Consider the following 13310-nt stretch of genomic DNA (forward strand, 5'->3'; position numbering starts at 1 on the left):
AGTCTTCCATTCCTACTATATTATTACTGACCTCTACTTGAACTTTCTTCCTCTCCTTCCATGTATATTATTCAACTTTTCCACTGTGACAGGGAGTAAGAAAGGAAATGACATGTTGCAGACACAGAAAGAATTATAGTATTAACTTCTTCTAGCAGAAGTAGTGTGTGTTTTGGCTCTTGAAAATAAGAACAGTTTCATACCAAGGAGAGGCAAAATATTAAATGTGTTTCTGCAAAATGTATCATAACTGCATGCAAATGGAGCCGGTTCTTCTAAGCCCTTGAGTCCTCATGTGTGGCAGTGCCTCTATTTGCTGCTTCTCCCTGTGCCTTTCAAAGAAATTTCAAAGACTAGTGGTATTGATGCTAAGAGTCAAACAGCACCACCTTAGTCTAGAAATCATAGTTTTGTATTTGTGACTAAGTACGGCTTGCAGTTTTTTTGGTCAAACTTTTATTTTTTAACATTGCTCACTTGCTCACTGAATATGTGTGTGAAAGAATAGCAACAGGTTGAAAATGCAGCCTCAGGGAGCTGGGCAGTGTTTACGGACACTTGTAGACCCTGCTTTGTTCTGTGCATCCCCTGTACTGCCAAAGCCTCTTCCAGTCCTCGCCCTGCACTCCATTCCCTTCAATATGGTGTCTCAAGCATCACATCTTACAGGCCTCAATAACTTTCCCTCTATCCCAGAAAGTTCTAGCTGCATCTTTTTTTCAGCATTGCTATCATTGGCTTCACTCTCAGCCAAACTCTGACACAGGTCTTGATAGTGCTATAACACTTGTACATTGGAATTCCAAGCAGATGTGTCACCTTTCATGTCTGGGGGCTTGAGGGAGCAAAGGCAGGAAACTTCATTTGGTACATGCAAAATTCCTTCAATGCTGGTTATTATTTGCAAGATTTCCATGCAACAAAGGAACCAAAATCTTGATAATATGACTGTTGGCAATACTGAAGCAGGTTTGTGCAAATATCTTGTCCTAATACATTGCTGGTAGCCTTTAGTTGTATGCTGCTCTCTTTGGAAATGAAATTTTGAGCCTATGCCTTCATTTGCAACAGGCAGAAATGAGCAGACCAAGCCCCTTCCTCCTTAGCTAGTTTCCTGGCAGAGTGGCAAGTTCCTGTTGCCGAATAACACTAGGAAGATTGTTAATTTGTTATAGAAAGTCCATTAATTTTTTTACTTTTTCCCCTTCAACTCCTCCACCCATTGTAGGTGGATGCACTGAAGAGAGTTACTGGTGCAAAATACATAAGCTCTTTTTCTAACTTTAGGATGTTTGCAATTCTGTCATTTTCTCTAACCTAAAACTCACAGGCTCTGGTATTGTTTGTTGTGGAGTGCAGCACTTGTTATATAGATAGCATTGTTCTACTTCATTAGGAAACATTATACAAAATTAGGTAACTGGTTTCCTCCCTACTATCCTGCTCTTGAAACTGGTGAGTACTGTATAATTCAGAGGAAAGTGATACCTTTTCTTTCACTACTGATTTCTTGATAACCAAGTAAAAAGGAAATATGCGCAACTTGAGCACAGTGTTGAAACTTGTAGTGGGCTAAAACACTGAGTTTTGGAAGCTTTTATATATGGAATTATATGCTCCTTTAAGAAAAGTTTTTGGGAAAATTGCCCGTTAAAGTTACGTTTAGACAGTTGAAATGTTAAAAATTATCCTCAGACCCTAGAGGAATTCATGACCATGTATGGTTGTATGGAAAGACTGTTGAAAAAGAGATTTGCTAGAACTGCTAATGGAAACTGGCTAATCTCTGTGGGGTGTGTAAATTATTTGCTACACACTGTGTCTTTTAGACTAACTTTATAAACTAGGATGATATGGTGTTTGTATTCCTGTCAGGTTTTAAAGATTTCTGTACAGCATGTTATTCTGTTTAATATCTCACTGTTGTTTATTCCATTTTAGGGAACTTTCTACAATTCTATTAAGTACAACAAGGAGAAAGCATAAGCAAATAGTGGGTGTACAGAAGTAATAAAACCTAAATGTTTTATGCAGAAAAGATTCAACAATATCTCCTATCTACGAAGAATGAATCAAATTTTCACATTCTGTGACATGGCAGTACAATCTTGGATCAAACTACACATGCTATTTTAACAAAAAAGTAATTGAATGATACTGTTTGCACTAATCTGATGATGTGGAAATAAAATATTGAAAGGAATGCCGTTATTGTTTTCTTTATTCTTTGGGTTTTGCTGCACTGGACGGATTTACTAAAACCAATAAAAGGTTTTATTCACAAAGCCGTCACTACAAGATTAAAGAAACCTTATAGGGAAAACTTGTTGATATGAAATGAGTAAGACTTAGGGGTACTAACTGGATTTCATAGTAAGCATAAGATTTTAGGAGTAGAGAAGGGAAATACAGCCACGCAAATCCTGTTATCCTCATTGGGCTGTATGATTAAACTGCTGGGATCGTACTGAAAAGGTTCATCTGTGCTACAGTGCAGCTGCTTGGATGTGAATCAGGGGTCCAGTTCTATCATTCTTACTGCTGTTGAGTAGCGGTTTACTTTGCCAATAGTTCTTTTGAAGCTTAAGAAGCTAATCATGGCCAGTGTGAGAATGGCACAGTTGAACTGCATATTAATGTAAGACAAATACTGCAAATAATGCAGGCTGATTAACGGGAAGTTTAATTGGCAAAGATATTTAAAACATGAATTTTGCCGTGACCGGTAAGTTCCTATTAAATCACAAAACAGATTCCAGTCCCGCTGAAATCAAGGGAAGTTTTCCTGTTGACTTCAGTGATACAAAGATTTGGACCTCCTTTGGATTCATCTTCCAATTCAAAGTCATTTTTCTGATGCTTACTAAATGTTCCCCAGTGTTTATACATTAAAATGTGTTGCCAATTCAAATAGCGTTGTCTTGTACTGTAAAAACTAAAATAAAATATTTGTTTTGGCATCTTTGTAAGTGGAATTTTTGTCATGTGTTTAGAACTTATTCTACACTGCTAGCTGCACGTAGGAAATGTTCCCTGCTCTTCTAAAAACATTTTTAGTACACGTTTAAGACATTAACTGTAACTTCATGGATTGGGTTTCTTACTCAGTGGATTTACACTACAGTATGAATCTAACTCTTAATTATTACCAATTGTTTGATGTCCTTCTGCACATCAGATTGTTTTTGCCTGTGAGACTATAATTTTGTCTTTAATGAAAAGATTGTCATTAATAATATGGCATTAAAGTTTTAAGTTACTAACTGGGTGGTTTATTCCCTCTCTGTAACAGGAGAGCTGCTCAAGATCAGTTTATTTCTAACAGTGTACTTGGTCATTCTTGTTAGTACCACCTTAGGTGTTGGTATCCTTTGTCAACTAATTTATGCAGCTTATCCTGAAAAAATTTACTGTAGAAGTTGGGCTGCAGCTTACTTCGCTAATCTGCAGGTTTTTTACCGTGTTCAGGGACATGATTTTAATCCCTAAATGATTTGTGATGCATGATACCTTTTCTACTAACATGCTTTGCTTTGACTTTCCTTCTTCCATCCCTGTCTATAGTCAATCTGGTGGGGTGTTTGCTATTTTTATACTTCAAGCATAAGTTGTTGTTCCGTATACCTGTGTAACATCACTGAATTGTTTTCACTCCCTGCGATATGAATCCACTGTTTCAGCAACCTTGCTTTTACAGTCATGCTGTAATACTTCGTACGTCTGTGGGATGTGGCAATTCTGTTTGAGGTTATGGAAACCCCTTCCTTTCTCTTACTTCCCTTCCTGTCATTTTCTCGAACTGAATGTGGCACTTTTGTTGAGGCTTCTCTATTTCTTAAGAATCTGTGTCCCTAAAAACCTTTTTCTTGGCTTATCTTGCAATTCATATCTAATCTCTACTCCCATTTCCTTTGTTTTCCCCATTGGTTAGCTAAACTTTAGAGACTATTAATATGCATCTCTGCTAATTCTCATCAAGTGTTTTCTGTTGCTTTTTTAACATTCTTATTTTTGTGTACTTCTCTGTATATCTGTAAGAGTAAAACTTCATGCGATGCTAGTTCTCAGTGTGAATTTGAATCTGAAGTCTTTGCATTTTATCTTTGCTGTATTGAGTACCTCGTACTTAGATTTAATACAGCATATTCAACTGACCTTCAGTTTTACTCTAGTCTTCCAGTGTGAGATTCACTTCTAACTTTAGAAGTCTCCAATGGCAGCTAAAGATTTTCTACAGAGTTGTTGAGATGTATAGGAACACCTGGTTTTCTATGTTGACAATAAAAGGGGCCTTGATAACTATGTTGGATGTCTGCATCTCTAGGTAGCTCTCTCTGCATTGTCTAGACATAAGGTTAAGTGTCATGAACTGTATACTGTGTATGTATATTCTTGAGAATGAAAATGGACTGCTGGTTTGATTGTGTTATACGACAGTTAATTTTTTTCTTTCTGAAGTTTTGTATTTTTAAAAGCAGCATTTCTTTTTCATGGGTCTCCCAACAGTAATTTTGAACAGCTTAAAGAAAGAACTGAAGTAGATAATGGCGAAACTGTTCTGTTACTGAACTTAGAACAAATATGTTTCATGATTTTGATTATTTCTCACTTTGCCCATGGAATAAAGCTTTAAGTATTAAGCTTAGTGGGAGGAGGAAGGTATAAATTTTTTGACTTATGATTTTGTTGTTGAATTAACAATATTGTTTTCATTTTAATGATTTACAGGAAGCCTGTTTACCTGTAAAACTCCAGCAATTGCAGATATTGTGATACTGGTAGATGGTTCTTGGAGTATTGGCAGATTTAATTTCAGACTTGTTCGACTGTTCCTGGAAAATTTGGTTTCTGCTTTCAATGTGGGATCTGAGAAAACAAGAGTCGGTAAGGTGCCATATTTTTTCTTAAGATTTCTGTAGCAATGTAAAAATGTCATGATTTCAGGATAGTTAACAGCTTAATGCTATTATCTGTGCAAGATTCGTCCTCACCTGGAACTAGTACTTCTGTCATAAGAGTAATGCTGCTGGAGTGTTTGTGGTATTAATTCCTCAGCTGAGTACCACAGTAAACTCTTAAATACACTCTAATGCAAAGTCAGTGGAAAAGAAGAAAACAGTGGAAACAGTCTTTCTTACTGAAGCGTCAGCATTAGATCAAACCCTTGCAGTTTAATTTTCAGAGGAAGAATGTGCCAGTGGATGGCTTTTCTCATGGTTGAAACTGGCTCAAATGTTATATTTCTGTTCTGCTAGTTTTATTTTAATCTGTTCGAAAGCATATTGAATAAAATCATTGTTTTTGAAAAATCAATTTCTTGGAACCTTACTAAAGTCTGAAAGTTGTGACCTCCTTCTCTTTCACTTTACTTGAAAGAAAGGCGTTGAAAATACATTGAGGAGTTGCCACTAAGAACAACTTAATAATATTTTCTTGCCATTAAGCAATGCAATTTTTCTAGTATGGTAGCAAAGCTACTTGTGGTAAGCTCACTATGGTAAGCTGTTGGTAACCAAGCACATAGTACATAAAATGTAGATACTTGGGAAAAAAAAAAGCTTTATTGTCTAATGGATTACCTTAATTTCTGGTTCTTTAGGTCTTGCACAGTACAGTGGTGATCCCCGAATTGAATGGCATTTGAATGCCTATGGCACAAAAGATGCTGTTTTGGATGCAGTCCGTAATCTACCATATAAGGGAGGGAATACATTAACAGGTACAGTGTATGTTTTAGCTTTTGCCTTTTATTAAAAAATATATTCTGCTGCACAGACTAATTTTATGAAGGGTAAAAAGGACAGGGTTTTTGCAGTGTGCTAATGGCTTTATCCAATGGCAGTAGAGTCTTTTCTGAAGTGCTTGTCTCATTGGCTTCAGTGGGAGTCTTTCTGGTCAGGACAGGGTCTCATAAAACAGAGTATTCATGAACTCTCGGTGCTGAAAGTAAAATCTTTTACCTGCTAGGAAGAAAATGCAAAATCCATTCATAATGTTCATGCACAGAGCTTTATTCTGGGGAAGGAAAGAATGTTGCTTTAATATCTGACAACTGGCAATAGTAACTTTTCAGATGATCACCTGGGGCTTTTAGATTTCCATTGACCTTTTAGTAGGTAGAGCACAAGCCCCAGAAGATTTAGTGATGGATAAATGGAGGATGCCTGTCAACCTGGGAAAAATACAGCTTCTGAATAAAACTCCAGTATCATCAAAGCAGCAGTTAGTAATATTGGCTGTCTTGCCAGGAGAATGATATATCCAAAGACCCAGACATCGCTTTAAGTAAATTGCTGCCTTGCTTTTTTTTCCTCTTTTTTTTTTTTTTTTCTTTAGCAGGGGGAAGGGTAGAAAGATTCTCCTTCTCTTCTGCAGCAGCTGTTATTTTGGTAGGAGTGACAGCAGTGGGACAAAGGACAGAATGACTTTAGTATGTTTCTAGGAGTGATATTACTGTGAGGTAGCAAGTAGTAAATTATCATGATTATTTCACATGGATGTTAGAAGAAGGTGAGTTAAGAACCCTTGCTGTGGGAGACTTAAGAGAGTGACATGTAAGTTTGTCCTGAGGCACTGTTGTTCTTCTTTCTCCTTAAGTAATTAGTTTTAAAATCAGGTTCTCCCTAAGCTTTATTTAAGCTTTTTTTCAGCTTGTAAAGTGGAAAGAAGAAACAAACAAAGTAAGATTGTATGTAATATGGGGATTTACTAAGATCTCCAGATCATGTGCTTTCATATAAGCAATGTAGGTAGAAGGAGAGGAGACTTCCTATTCTAACTTTCTGGAGTAAGAAAGAAAAGGTGATGTGTTCACGGGAAGATCAGTTTAGGTTTCCATAGCTAGTTAAAAATACATTGATTGATCAAAATGCTGCTAAAAATAAATGTCACCTTCTCTGTAGTTTAGGTTGCTTGTTGGAATTTAATCTTTCAGTAAATAAATTCTTTTATGCTTGTTCTTCATTAAGAGGTTTCTCAGGATTTTTAAATTGAATGGAAAGTCAAACACCATGATATTAGCAAAATCAATGGACATTTTTGCCTTTGAGGGTCTTCTAAAATGTTTCCTTTTTTAGGTCTTGCCTTAACTTACATTTTGGAAAACAGCTTTAAGCCCGAAGCAGGTGCAAGACCTGGAGTATCTAAAATCGGTATACTGATCACTGATGGGAAGTCCCAAGATGATGTTATCCCTCCTGCTAAAAACCTACGAGATGCTGGCATTGAGCTGTTTGCTATTGGTGTGTATTCTGTCATATCCATATATTGTGTCCCATTATAATCTGGTTTATTTGTATCTGTTGCCCTCTGTATTAAGGAAGTGTTCTTTTCTGTCTGTGTCCAGTAAGTATCATCATTAATTTAGGTATTCTTTGATATGTTCTCCAATTCATTGCTTCTATAACTGGAATTTAGCGGTGGACAGCTGAAAAAACACCAGTTATGCTGGCAGTAATTAACGTCTTGAAGTAATATCTTCATGACAGAGCAATCTGTAGTTGTTCATTAAAACAAATAGGAAGAATTGGATTTTAGTAGTTTTTAATCAATTCCTGTGCATACAAGATTTTTCTTTTTTGTTGCAAATATTTTCTTTTTCTTTCCAATGAAAGGTGTAAAGAATGCAGATATAAATGAACTCAAAGAGATTGCCTCTGAACCTGACAGCACGCATGTCTACAACGTTGCTGACTTCAACTTCATGCATACTATTGTTGAAGGCCTTACCAGAACAGTGTGCTCACGAGTAGAGGAGCAGGAAAAGGAAATCAAAGGTGAATAAGAAACAAGATCTAATGTGGCTTAATATGAACTTAGAGCTACAAAACCTTTTCCAAATACCTGCAGTTCTAAGCTGGCTTCTGGCACTTGATTCATGCTGTATATTCTTTTGCTCACAAGAAAGTACATTGTCAGGGAAGTTCTCTTCCTACGTATGTTTTATTCTTGCTTTGGTATCTTTGATCCTTTGTTTTCTGTCTTTGAAAATGGTAAATATTATGGTATTTGGTAGTACCAAAAATACAGAGATAAACATTCATGCTGCTGTAACAATTTCCAAGTGGTGGGTAAGGAAAATTTTTTTATAATACACAGGTTTGGGGATGAATTACTTTAACAGCTGCACATGGGATTGTTACAGCTGTGCTGTGATTTCCATCTCCTACCTTGCTGGTTTTATTGTCTCATAAGTTTTCAAAATTTTCAACTGTTGAGATGATTTCATCCCTTCCTGATGATGGATTTTTCTCTCTTGTTTAATACACAAAAAACATATTTCAGAGCATAAGAAAAGATGGTGGTGAAGAAAATTGTTTGTATATAAAAATCCTTCTCTGACTGCAATATTTTTTTGCTTTTATGAACAAAAGAATTGCCTATGAAAAACATGTTGAAATTTGTCAGAGAAACAGTCCTACCTGAGGAGATTCTTTCTGAAAGGCTTCAGTGGATTTTGTTTGTGTTGCTTGGTTTGTGATTCGGTAATATCACAGAAATGCTTAGTGATTTTTCAATAAGCTTGTAATATACATCAGTAAGGAAAGCTGTCTTCACACATAGTTCTACCTGTGCAATGAAAAAGTGTGTATTAGGCTTCATTCCACTTTTTTCCTCTTTTTTTTTCACCTGGAAACTGGAAGAAATACAGAATATTAGCTGTGTGTTGTGGGGGGAGTAAGCAGTCAGTTGGAAAATTGAAAGGGAGAGGATGGAAAAACCATAGAGATGAGACATCTTTGTGGAAAGGAATGATTGCCAGAGGAGATGACCATTCGCTACATCTCTTCAGTCTGCTGACAGGCAGCATATCAGTTTCCAACCTGCAGAGGAGCAGAGATCACAGCTGTGTATGTACTTGGATGTTTTTCATGACTGGGAGGAAGGTAACTTGGAAAAAAAAAAAACCAGAAAGGGCTTGAAAGAGTGAGGAGGACGGACAGGGAGGGCTTAGTTTTGTATTTTTGTCTCTTTCATATAAAGGTTTATAAAAGACCAGGGAGGCTTAGTCCCAGTGAAAACACCATGTGCAGTACTCATTATTAGTTCTTTGTTTCTGTTTAAAATGACCTAAATAAATGTGCAGTAGCTAATTATTTTATTTTGTGATGAGGAGTGATCATTGGAGCTTTTGCAAATACAACACACCCAATAATTACTTTGCAGAGGGGAATAAAAATTTTGTGTTGTCTCTAATCTAGGAACAATTGTTGCTTCACTTGGGGCTCCTTCAGATTTGGTCACATCTGAGGTAACAGCAAGAGGATTCCGGGTTAGCTGGACCCATGCACCAGGCAAAGTGGAAAAATACAGGGTTGTGTACTACCCCACTCGAGGAGGACAACCAGAAGAGGTAATAAGAGGAAAAGCTTACCAGAAATTTTTAATACATGAGGGAGAACTAACCAGACATAAAATCCATGGTCTTATTTAAATCTACCCTGAAATTCCCTATGTGGGCTCTGAAACCCAGTACAGAAAGGAGGTGTAGTCACATTGGATGGTGGTGAAAGTTAGGTAGTAGTCAGGCTGCTTTTCTGTCATGTAATTTAAAGTAAATGTGCTATAACAATGACCACTTTTGGGGGGTGGGTGAACTGCTTGCATTTTTGCTTACACGTACAGTTACTTGAAACAATCCTATAGACTTCCCTGTGCCATTATGTTTACAAGACCAGAAGAGGTAGGAGCTGATGGGAAGCTGGATTTTCATTTCTAAGAAAAAATAATTCATAAAAGGAAGATGATACGGGTGTATATTTTGGGTCGTTTACAACTGGTCATTGAAAATTTGGAGAGATGTGTTTATTTGAATAGGGCTGAGGAATTTTGGAGATGGGGAAAAAATGCAGTAGAACAAGTTTTTGGCTTCAGCTGACAACTTATAAAAGTGAAGGGAAAGGCAGAAGAGGAAAAGGATTTAACTAAGGATATATTTTATTTCTTTTTGTACTAGAACCTTGTTTAGCATGGATGTCTACTAATGTCAGTTTGAAGTACCGTGTGTGTACATATGTAGTACTAAAGGAATGTTTATGATGATGTAGTAATTATATCAAGAAGTGCCCAGTATACACTCTTAGACTGTATTCCATACACTTTATTTATCTAAGCAATTCCTTTTTGCTAAATGGGTACTTATATCAGCTAAACGTTTTGATTATGTATAGATGAAGGGATTGAGTGCACCCTCAGTAAATCTGCAGATGACACCAAGTTGGGCGGGAGTGTTGATCTGCTCAAGGGCGGGAAGGCCCTACAGAGGGATCTGGACAGGCTGGATCGATGGGCTGAGGCCAACTGTATGAGGTTCAACAAGGCCAAGTGCCAGGTTCTGCACTTGGGTCACAACAACCACATGCAACGCTACAGGCTTGGGGAAGAGTGGCTGGAGAGCTGCCTGGTAGAAAAGGACTTGGGGGTGTTGGCTGACAGCCGGCTGAACGTGAGCCAGCAGTGTGCCCAGGTGGCCAAGGCGGCCAACAGCATCCTGGCTGGTATCAGCAATAGTGTGGCCAGCAGGAGCAGGGCAGTGATCGTGCCCCTGTACTCGGCACTGGTGAGGCCCCACTTTGAATACTGTGTTCAGTGTTGTGCCCCTCACTACAAGAAGGACATTGAGGTGCTGGAGCATTTCCAGAGAAGGGCAACAAAGCTGGGGAAGGGTCTGGAGAGCAGGTCTTATGAAGAGAGGCTGAGGGAACTGGGGTTGTTTAGCCTGGAGAAGAGGAGGCTGAGGGGAGACCTTATCGCTCTCTACAACTACCTGAAAGGAGGTTGTAGTGAGGTGGGTGTTGGTCTCTTCTCCCAGGTCACTAGCAATAGAATGAGAGGAAATGGCCTCAAGCTGCATCAGGGGAGGTTTAGATTGGATATTAGGAAAAAATTCTTTACTGAAAGAGTGGTCAGGCACTGGAACAGGCTGCCCAGAGAGGTGGTGGAGTCACTATCCCTGGAGATATTTAAAAGACGTGTATACTGGCACTTCAGGGCATGGTTTAGGAGGCATGGTGGTGTTGGGTTGATGGTTGGACTTGGTGATCTTAGAGGTCTTTTCCAACCTTAATGATTCTGTGATTCTATGGTGGCTGTTCTTTTCTCAGACACCTTACTGTACATAAAGGTAGCAAAAAAAAAAAAAAATTGATTTCTTGATTGAACTTTAGTACATTGATTTTTAGATGCCAATGTAAAGATTTCCTGTAATAGGGATTAATTGATTTGATGGTAATATTGTTCATTTGTTTTATGCGGATTCAGCTATATTTTCTTCTGAACAGGTTGTGGTAGATGGAAGCTTATCAACAGCAGTTCTGAAAAACCTGATGTCTTTAACCGAATACCAGATAGCTGTATTTGCTATATACTCAAATGTTGCTAGTGAGGGCCTCCGTGGAACTGAAACTACACGTAAGTATCCTATCATATTTGCTATGGATTTGACTGTCTGCATTTAATCACACCATGTAAACATTAGTTTTTGTGATAAAGAAATGCAGAAGGGAGTGGGTTTTTTTCAGTTTAGCTTGTTTTAATGCATTTGCCTTAAATTAATTTCTGTTTGAATTAATTCTGAGCTAAGTTCCTAAGTCCAAATGCTCTGTGGATATTTAAACACTGAGAAAGTTTTTATCTCTGGGCCGAACTTTGAAGTTGGTTGTATTGAACCCTAAATTAGAACATTCCTAGACTTTGGGTGTGGAGCCAAGCTTTATAAATTAGGTTTGTGGCTGAAGGTGATCTCATGAGTGGAGGATTAGATGGGACCAGAAATATCACCTGCATGTGATTCCCACCAGTGCCAAATATTTCAAGGTAACATTTGTAAGTTCCTTTCTCGATTCAGTTATTTTCTGTGGTGACTTGGGATGTTGTTATTTACAGTTCTGGGTTCTATAATGAAAACTGTGCTAGTACCTGAGATAATGTGCTGCTATTGTTTATATAGATTTTATGCATTTGTATACAAAATACAGCTACTTTTTTAGTAAATGTGAGAGATATTAGGAATGGAAGTAATTAGTAACTGTTTAGTTCAAACTAGGAGCCAGGAGGTCAATATATGATGTATCAATAGTTGTTATCTGCTGGAAGAACAACACAGCAGGGCTCAAGCAATCTAGAAGATTTCTACAGTGCTTTGACAACAGCTTTGTGACACAAGTGATTGAGGAGGAGCCAGCAAGAGAAGGTGCTGTGCTGTGTATTAGCTGATACTTAAAACCAATGAGGAACTGATGGGGGATTTAAAGTCACAGGTAGCCTTGGCTGCAGTGACCATGAGATGGTCGAATTCATCATTCTAAGAGGAGGGCGGAATGCAAAAAGCAGGGCCACAGCTCTGGATTTCAGGATAGTGTTCTTCAGTTGCTTCTTAGACATGCTTGGAAGAATCCCAAGGGATATGGCTCTGGAGGGAAGAGGGATCCAGAAGAGCAGCTTGATACCCAAAGATCACATCCTACAAGCTCAAGAAAGGTCCATACCAACAAGTAAGAAATCAATCAAAAGTAACAGGAGGTTGGCATGAATAAGTAAGGAACTCCTAACAGAACTCAGATGTAAAAAGGAAGTGTATAAGAGACGGAAGAAGAGGCAGATGACCCAGGAGAGGTATAGAGTTGCTGTCTGATCTTGCAGGGGTAGGTTTAGGAAAGCCAAGGCCAACAGGATGCTGAATCAGGCAAGGGATGTGAAGAGCAACAAGAACGGACTTTGCAAGTGCATAAACAGTAAAAGGAAGACTGAGGAAAACAAGGACTCACTCCTGAATGGGACAGGGGACCAGGTGACAAAAGAAGTGGAAAACACTGAGGTACTCAATGCCTTCTTTGATTCAGCCTTTCAGGTTAAAATGGCCTTCAGAACTCCCAGGCTGCTGAGAGGAGTGGGAAGATCTGGAGAAAAGAAGACGTACCCTCATTTGAGGAGTACCAGTACAGAGAGCACCTAAGCAAACTGGGCACACATAAGTCTGTGGAACAGGATGGGCTGCACCTGTGAGTGCTGAGGAAACTGGCTTGTGTCATTGTGAGGACAGTCTTAATTTCCCTTGATAGGTCATGGTGATTGGGAGAAGTTCCTGAACACTAGAAGACAGCAGATGTAAATCCTTTGTGAAATAGGATCTGGGGAACTACAAGCTGGTTCATTGTCACCTCAATCCCTGGGAAGGTGATGGAGCAACTAATCCTTGAAACCCTTTTCCAGACACATGAAGGACATGGAGTTGATTGGAATTAGTCAGCATGGATGTATGAAGAGGAAAATATGTTTGACCTCATGCAGTTCAACAAAGGGAAGTATAAAGT

General features: G+C 38.4%; 1 protein-coding gene across 7 annotated transcripts in view; it reads left to right on the forward strand.

Moving 5' to 3' along the window:
- The window catches only part of COL14A1 (collagen type XIV alpha 1 chain), a 126169-nt gene that overhangs the window by 31245 nt on the left and 81614 nt on the right, over window positions 1–13310 (forward strand). For all 7 annotated transcript variants that reach the window (XM_075085694.1, XM_075085693.1, XM_075085697.1 and 4 more), the window contains 6 exons: window positions 4729–4884; window positions 5600–5719; window positions 7077–7241; window positions 7614–7775; window positions 9201–9352; window positions 11280–11409. In XM_075085694.1, coding sequence (XP_074941795.1) covers window positions 4729–4884; window positions 5600–5719; window positions 7077–7241; window positions 7614–7775; window positions 9201–9352; window positions 11280–11409 — 885 coding nt within the window. The remainder of the gene's footprint in view (window positions 1–4728; window positions 4885–5599; window positions 5720–7076; window positions 7242–7613; window positions 7776–9200; window positions 9353–11279; window positions 11410–13310) is intronic.

Source organism: Phalacrocorax aristotelis, chromosome 2, assembly GCF_949628215.1.
Source record: "Phalacrocorax aristotelis chromosome 2, bGulAri2.1, whole genome shotgun sequence".
In the NCBI taxonomy this organism is placed as follows: Eukaryota; Metazoa; Chordata; class Aves; order Suliformes; family Phalacrocoracidae; genus Phalacrocorax; species Phalacrocorax aristotelis.